At 41.8% G+C, this 8,053-nt stretch overlaps 2 protein-coding genes across 5 annotated transcripts in view; one reads left to right on the plus strand and one right to left on the minus strand.

Annotated features, from left to right (window-relative positions):
- Window positions 1-296: 296 nt before the first annotated feature.
- Window positions 297-3,909, plus strand: LOC111454226 (thioredoxin-like protein CITRX, chloroplastic). Its single transcript, XM_023095618.1, has 4 exons — window positions 297-693; window positions 810-932; window positions 3,243-3,323; window positions 3,507-3,909. The coding sequence occupies exons 1-4, from the start codon at window positions 478-480 to the stop codon at window positions 3,621-3,623; spliced, it is 537 nt and encodes a 178-aa protein (XP_022951386.1). The 5' UTR covers window positions 297-477; the 3' UTR covers window positions 3,624-3,909.
- A 233-nt stretch (window positions 3,910-4,142) lies between these two features.
- The window catches only part of LOC111454033 (transcription factor TGA2-like), a 7,387-nt gene continuing 3,476 nt past the window's right edge, over window positions 4,143-8,053 (minus strand). For all 4 annotated transcript variants that reach the window (XM_023095312.1, XM_023095309.1, XM_023095310.1 and 1 more), the window contains 5 exons: window positions 7,060-7,137; window positions 6,904-6,955; window positions 6,341-6,612; window positions 6,007-6,255; window positions 4,143-4,548 (listed from right to left, as the gene is read on the minus strand). In XM_023095312.1, coding sequence (XP_022951080.1) covers window positions 4,402-4,548; window positions 6,007-6,255; window positions 6,341-6,612; window positions 6,904-6,955; window positions 7,060-7,137 — 798 coding nt within the window. In that variant the 3' untranslated portion in view covers window positions 4,143-4,401. The remainder of the gene's footprint in view (window positions 4,549-6,006; window positions 6,256-6,340; window positions 6,613-6,903; window positions 6,956-7,059; window positions 7,138-8,053) is intronic.

Raw genomic sequence — 8,053 nt, forward strand, 5'->3', positions numbered from 1 at the left:
TTTTTTCGCAAAAAATGAATATTATACACGTTATGTTTGATTTTTTTTTAGTTTTAAATTTGAAAATTAAGCTTATTTCTTTATTTTATTATCAATTTTTTGAAATTCAGGCTAAGTTTTGAAAATTAAAAATCGAATTTTAGTAAGAATATAAATGTTTTTATTAAATTGATAATAAAATAAATGATTATCAATATTACAAATTTGGATAAAAATTAAGTTCTTAATCATGAAGACTAAGTTAAGTTTTTCTTTTTAATCTTTTTAATTAAGCGTATAAATGGTGTGATTAAAAGGACCAAAAATGAAAAACTTTGAAAGCCCTCGCAAATCAAACGGATATGGCTGATAAGAGAAAGAAGTTGGAAGCGTAATTCGAGGCAATTCGACCTGGCTGGAGCAGTCACCAAACCATATCCATTGCGAAAACGAAGGATTTCCCTCCACTGCAACAGTTGAACCTCTCCCCCTTCGTCAATGGCGCTTTTACAGCCCCCCAAAACCCTTCAAATCACCGCCAATCTCTTCCCCATCTCTAATTTCAGCTCCATTCGACCTTCCATTTCAATTCCTTTCTCCTCCTCCTCCAAAACCCTTCAACAAAATGCTCTTCTTTCATCATCCACCACCACTCCCAGAAGGATTCTGTGCAAACCCCCCAAGGGAAAGTACATCCACGACGATTATCTTGTGGTAAACTTGTGTTTTCTTTGATTTTGTTTGTGGGTTTGTTGCCAATTGTTTGCTTCTTTTCGCTATTGGTTCGGTTAATCATTTATGAGGTGCTTGTTTTGGTGTTGGGTTTGTAGAAGAAGATGACGGCTGAGGAAGTGCAGGAGCTGGTGAAGGGGAAAAGAAATGTGCCGCTTATAATCGATTTCTATGCTACATGGTGTGGACCCTGCATTCTAATGGCTCAAGAACTTGAAATGGTATGTAGCAATTTGATATGAACTCACATTTATATGGCGTTTCTTTGCTGTACATGTGCCTAAATGCTTCATTTTCAAATATGGCGTTTCTTTGCTGTACATGTGCCTAAATGCTTCATTTTCAAATATGGCGTTTCTTTGCTGTACATGTGCCTAAATGCTTCATTTTCAAATATGGCGTTCAAAGAACGTATGTTATTATCCATTGGCTTAAGTTTTTGTAGTTTGTAGCTACATGGTATTAGATAGCAGTCCTTGTGTTAAAACCTCGCTAATAAGTTGCTGTGTCCCATGCTAGTTTTCAAATCCATAAGTGAACCTTTTTGTAACCGCTCAAGCCCACTACTATCTGGTATTGTCCTCTTTAGTTTTTCCTTTCGGAATTCCCCTTAAAGTTTTTAAAATGCGTCTACTAGGGAGAGGTTTCCATACCCTTATAAAGAATGTTTCGTTTCCCTCTTCAACTGATTTGGGGTCTCACAATCCACCCCCTTGAGGGCCAAGCGTCCTCGTTGGCACTCGTTCCCCTCTCCAATCGACGTGGGATCTCACACTACCAGTTTAAACATCTTGGTTTAGTAGTGATTTAGCTTCTGAATCCTGTTTGATTATTATTTCAAATATATTGTATGTTTAGATAGGCTAAAGGCTATTCCAGTTTAGTTTACATTTTCCCTTTTAGCTGGAACAACTGGGTAGTCAGTTTGGTTGGTAGTACCATGGTGATTTGGGCTATTCACATGGTGGGCACTGTAATATTGTGGTCTGTAACGGTGGTTTAGCATTGGCATCGCACATGATCGTCTCGTAATGGTGGTCTGACTGCAGGAGGGATAATCTGCGTGGCTCGATAAATCGATCCTCTTTGCATTCAATCAGTGTATCCCAAACTAGCAATTCTATCTTTTGTTAGTATATTTGCTCCTATTCTGCTGTCCTACAGTCTATATGGGGGATGGAAGGAATTCCTAGTCTATACGCCCATCGTTTTTTCTTTACTTCTGGTGCTCTATTGTGAGATCTCACATCGGTTGGAGAGGGGAACGAAGCATTCTTTATAAGGGTGTGGAAACCTCTTTCTAGTAGACGCATTTTAAAGCCGTGAAATTGACGGTGATACGTAACGGGTCAAAACGAACAATATTTGTTAACGGTGGGCTTGGGCTGTTACGTCTAGTCTCTATCTTAGGTGGAAAGTTCACTTTAAAATGATACACGGAATTGATTAACAAGCTTGTTTGTAGTCTGAATGTCACAAAAACTTATGGTTTTAGTGGATGATTGAGCGTTGAGCGATATTTTTGTGCTCGTGATCACGTACAAAGCTTATGTTTCTGCGAATTTGTGTTCTTTTTATTGAACAAAGAGTATGTGGGAGCAAGACTCACCATAAACAAGTCTATAGATTATAGTTCTTATCAACTTGCTTGAACAAAGTTGGTTGGATGGAGTTTTTGCACTTTCATTTTGTGTATGCGCTGGAGTAAAGTTGTGGTTTGTTCAAGCAAAATGGTAGCTCAAAATGTTTGTTTCGTCTATTGCTCAGTAACAGCTCAAGCCCACCGTTAGTAAATATTATCCGTTTTAGCCCGTTATGTATTGTTGTTAGCCCGATTTTAAAACATGGCTATTAGGGAGAGGTTTCCATACCCTTATAAGCAATGTTTTGTTCCCCTCTCCAACTGATGTGGGATCTCACAATCCACTCTCTTTGGGGCTAGCGTATTCGTTGGCACACCACTCGGTATTTGGCTCTGATACCATTTGTAACAGCCCAACCCCACCGCTGGCAAATATTGTCCACTTTGGCCCGTTACGTATCACCGTCAGTCTCATGGTTTTAAAACGCATCTGTTAGGAAGAGGTTTCCACACTCTTATGAGCAATGTTTCGTTCCCCTCTCCAACCGATGTGGGATCTCACACATTACAACCACATATCAGTAATATTTTCATGGTCATGTCGGTGATATTTTACAACATTTTTACTATTGATTTTCGTTTCATGAAAGTTTTATATTTTCAAATCTCTTCGGCCTCGCATCATCTGCCATAACTTCCCATTATTCCCCAGAGTGGGCTAGTTTTCAAATTTCACATTGCCTCGTGGATCTGCTATGATTTGTAAATGTGTTGTTTGCTGAACGTGTCGATGCTCGAGACGATTGCTTGAGCTGATGGCATTATCTATTAACTTCGAACATAGATTAACATTCGGAGTTGTTGGATTAGGCTGTAACTAATACGTGCTTATTCAACTTCTATCTTGGAAATCATGGAAGCAATTGCTAACGTGTAGCTCTTACCACAGCTTGCGGTCGAGTACGAGAACAATGCAATGATCATCAAGGTTGATACAGATGACGAATATGAATTCTCGCGTGATATGCAGGTGAAAATACACAATCCTTTCTCCCTATCCTCTTTGCTTGGTTTCTATACGACAAAGCGTTCTTACACGAAACACTCTCATCTGTATGATCTACAAACACATCAATTATCAGCAAATCGAGTTGTGAAAGATATTGTCTTTGTTCGTATGAAAGGTAAATCTGAGTTAGATGCCTTGTTTCAGGTGAGAGGACTGCCTACTCTCTTCTTCATTAGCCCGGATCCGAAAAAAGAAGCTATCCGCACCGAAGGTCTCATTCCGATTCAGATGATGCGAGATATCATCGATAAAGAGATGTGAGCTATGAAGAAAGGAACATCAGGAATACCCTCGTCGACACAGCGGGAAAATTTGGAGATCGAACGTGTTCTTTCGAGTCGTGGATGGAGTTTTTTGGCCTCCAGTAAGTCATTTTTTAACCAGAGATTTGAATGGCGGAAAAGCTATTACTTTGCTCCCATCATTTTGTACTGAAAACATAATTTTCTTTTCTTTAGGAAGTGTTATCTTGTAGTTGCAACAGTTCAACTAACAGAATTTTAGTTGGTTTTAAAAATTCAATCATGGGTTGATTTGGTTCGGTCCGTTTTCGGCTCTTTGGAAATCGATGCAAGATGGAGTGTAATAAGGTCAAACGTAGCGTTTTCTTTATAGACACTTCATGCTTCATGCCAACCAAATGTAACAGGGTCAAATGGTTGTCTGGCGAAATTAATCGAGATGAACGCAAGCTAGCCCAGACACCCGTCGATATCAAACCAAAAGAAATATTTTTTAAGAGGACAATATCTGCTAGCGGGTCGTTAAGGGCGTTTGTTCTGTAGTTCTAGATAAAGAGTATTATTAATTTACCAATAAACAATGAAAGTTGAGTTTGTTTGTATCAATATTTATACAGATGTAACAAGAACAACACCTAAAATACAAAATTACAAACAAATTATTCTTTGTGACAGATCTGAATCTCAGTCCCAAGAAGAAAGGCATTGCCAATGAATGATACAAAAAAGGTGTTACCTTGAGGGTTCCTTTCATGTCTCTGCAGTGTCACCATCAACTATTGCTTCGGTTAAACGTCTTACTCTCGGGGCCGAGCAAGCCACAGCGAACTAAGAGCTCGTAGCCTGGAGAAGTAGTCATGTACGGCGAGAAGCGCACGAGCAGACTGACGAGTTGTCAATATTCGGTGCATTTGTTGAAGTGTCTGTTGTCGCAGATTGTCGGCCTGGAATTTATGCACAACAGCAAGACAAATAGTGTCACGAGACCGGGTTGTAAGGAATAGGAGTCGTGGATTAACTACGAAAAGGACTCCGATCTAAAAGTACGAGACATAATTGATAATTACAAAACAAACGAGAGACCGATGCACCACAACGACGTAACAAAATGTACAATTTCCCAAAATGGATCGCTTTATTACCACATTACAGAAGAGATCTATAACAGCGGAAATCCACTGCTAGCAGATATTGTCCTCTATGGGTTTTCTTTTCTAAGGCTTTCTCTCAAGGTTTTAGAACGCGTTTACTAGGAAGAGTTTCCACACCCTTATAAGGAATGTTTCGTTCCCTTCTCCAATCAATGTGGGATCTCACAATTCACCCCCTTGGGGGCTAGCGTCATCGTTGGCACATTGCCCGGTATTCGGCTCTGATACCATTTGTAACCGTCCAAACCCACTGCTAGCAGATATTGTTTTCTTTGGGCTTTCCCTTCAAGGTTTTTGAAGGCGTCTACTAGGGAGAAGTTTCCACACCCTTATAACGAATGTTTCGTTCCCCTCTCCAACCAATGTGGGGTCTCACAATTCACCCCATTGGGGGCTAGCGTCATCGTTGGCACACTGCCCGGTGTTTGGCTCTAATACCATTTGTAACCGTCCAAACCCATTGTTAACAGATATTGTTTTCTTTGGGTTTTCCCTTCAAGGTTTTTGAACGCGTCTACTAGGGAGAGGTTTCCACACCCTTATAAAGAATGTTTCGTTCCCCTCTCCAACCAACGTGGGATCTCACAATTCACCTCCTTGGGGGCCAGCGTCATCGTTGGCACACTGCCCAGTGTTCGGCTCTGATACCATTTGTAACCGTCCAAACCCACTGCTAGCAGATATTGTTTTCTTTGGGCTTTCCCTTCAAGGTTTTAGAACCCGTCTACTAGGGAGAGATTTCCACACCCTTATAAGGAAGATTTTATTTCCCTCTCCAACCAATGTGGGATCTCACAATCCACCCCCTTGGGGGCTCAGCGTCCTCGCTGGCACACTGCCCGGTGTCTGGCTCTGATATCATTTGTAACAGCCCAAGCCCACCGCTAGCAGATATTGTTCTTCTTGGGTTTTCCCTTCTAGGCTTCCCCTCAAGATTTTAGAACACATCTACTAGGGAGAGATTTCCACACTCTTACAAAGAATGCTTCGTTTCCTTCTCCAGTAGAATCTCACAAGGATCCATTAAGCAAATCAAGTGGTTGGCATAGAAAACAAGTTTTGAATTTGAGTTGGCCTTTACTCTATACTCACTCGAGCCGTCCTAGGAAAGCGGAGAAGAAAAGTTTCAAAATTCATCAAAATGAGATATAGGCTCAACGGTTAGGTTCGACTTTGGTCTCATCAGACACCTAATGAAAGGCTAACACGGAATACACATACACATATTGTGTGTAGTATTGGAATACTTACTTGGCGTATAAAACCCTCGAGCGTCCCGAGTTTACCCATCGCCATAGCCATCTGACCCATGTAGTTTGCAACGTTCCCCGACGAACTGGAGGAGCCGAGAGATCCACTCGACAACGTCTCGGCCAGGGACTGTTGCAAGGCCTCCATCCCTTGTGATAAAGCATCTTCTGCTTGCTGTGATGACTGCTGCAAGTTTGTGATTCCCACCAACTGCTGCTCTGTTAGAGGCTCCAGTTGATTTACAAGAAGCTGCAGTTAATAAAATAACTTCAATTACACTTCAAACCCTTTTTACTCTATTCTTTTCAGAGGGACGGAGGGAAGCGTTCGTCACCTTTAGGAGCTCGGATGAACGAAAACCCCCGAGCCAAAGAAAACATCTTTCGGCAGGTGTTTTCCACATGCCTGATAACAAATGGAAAACGTCAGCCTTCGCTGCATTTCCCTTGAGCCTGAAAAGCTCATCGTAATGAACCAAGATGCCATCGACTACAATACGCAGTTCCGGGTCACTTGCATGAGAATTAACAGCGGATCTCAATTCGTTCATTTGACGGTTGTGATCTTCAAGCCATCGAGCATATTCTACGTCGAATGCCATGGCTCCTACGAAAAGATAGTAATGTATATATGAGGCCATATTGTAACATGGAACTTAACTAAATAGAACATAAATTCGAGGGGCGAGGAGGGAATCATGAACGCTTCGATCATAAAATCTCGAGCGTGCATCACTTTTTTTATAAAAACGACGCTTTCTCGTTCTTCCCCTTTTTCTCATCTTCGTTAACGAGCATATCAAACAAACATTTCGAATGCGACTCGGGCTACCATAAACAGAAGCTAACATCTATAGAAGCTTTAAAGAATCTTAACCACACATTTATAAAGTAATACCATTGCCACTCATTGAATGGGTCTGGTCACCTGAGCTTGATATGAAAATTCCCTAAGAACAAAAGACCATAGTCAAATACGACGCGAAGAGCGTGATCATTACAAAATAATAACACGATCAAAATATCGATATGATCGTTAGATGGGAAATATAACCTGCTGTCGTGCTCGTTGAAGCTCCTGCTCGAGTTGTGTCAGCTTTAAACGACTGCTCTCTAGTTGTTGAACATAAGCCTGCACGTGGATGCGACAATAAGAAAAATCGTAATAAAAACGAGATAAGCGTAACCGAACTAGTTATTGCTGCAAAATACGGTACCAGCTATTACAACTTAAAACCGAGCAGTGTATCCTTGAAAACAGCCAAGGGGCCATGGATTTACAGTCAAAGTAGCCCTCTCTTTAATCTATGGAATCAAGGTGCTGGTTCTTGGAACCAATTCTTGAGAAGAAATCTTACTTACAGCAAGCATTTGGCTATTATGTCACTCGACCTAGGGATATGTTGCCTTGCTCGACTTACCTCTCGAGGGACACCCATTGTAACGTCCCAAGTCCACCGCTAGCAGATATTGTCCTCTTTGGGCTTTCTCTTTCAGGCTTACCCTCAACGTTTTTGAAACGCGTCTGCTAGGGAGAGGTTTCCACACCCTCATAAAGAATGCTTCGTTTTCCTCCCCAACCGATGTGGGATCTCACAAAGCGTCCTCGTTTGCACTCGTTCCCTTATCCAATCGATGTGGGACCCCCCAATCCACCTCCTTTAGAGCCCAACGTCCTTGTTGGCACACCGCCTCGTGTTCACCCCCTCTTTGGAGCTCAGCCTCCTCACTGGCACATTTCTCGGTGTCTAGCTTTGATACCATTAGTAACGCCCCAAGCCCACCACTAGCAGATATTGTCCTCTTTGGGCTTTCTCTTTCAGGCTTCCCCTCAAGGATTTTAAAACATGTCTATTAGGGAGAGGTTTCCACACCCTTATAAAGAACACTTCGTTTTCCTCCCCAACCGATGTGGGATCTCATAATCCACCTCCCATTCAAGGCCCAACGTCCTCGCTGGCACTCGTTCCCTTCTCCAATCAATGTGGGACCCCCCAGTCCACCCCTTCGATGCCCAGCGTCCTTGTTGGCACACTGCCTCGTGTTCA

Source organism: Cucurbita moschata, unplaced genomic scaffold (genome assembly GCF_002738365.1).
Source record: "Cucurbita moschata cultivar Rifu unplaced genomic scaffold, Cmos_1.0 Cmo_Scf00016, whole genome shotgun sequence".
Classification (NCBI taxonomy): domain Eukaryota; kingdom Viridiplantae; phylum Streptophyta; class Magnoliopsida; order Cucurbitales; family Cucurbitaceae; genus Cucurbita; species Cucurbita moschata.

Bases quoted from the DNA above. Each gene is read 5' to 3' on its own strand.
- LOC111454226 (XM_023095618.1), top strand. From the start codon at position 478: ATGGCGCTTTTACAGCCCCCCAAAACCCTTCAAATCACCGCCAATCTC. The intron at 694-809 runs GTAAACTTGTGT...TTGGGTTTGTAG, and splicing joins TCCACGACGATTATCTTGTG to AAGAAGATGACGGCTGAGGA. The intron at 933-3,242 runs GTATGTAGCAAT...CTCTTACCACAG, and splicing joins TGGCTCAAGAACTTGAAATG to CTTGCGGTCGAGTACGAGAA.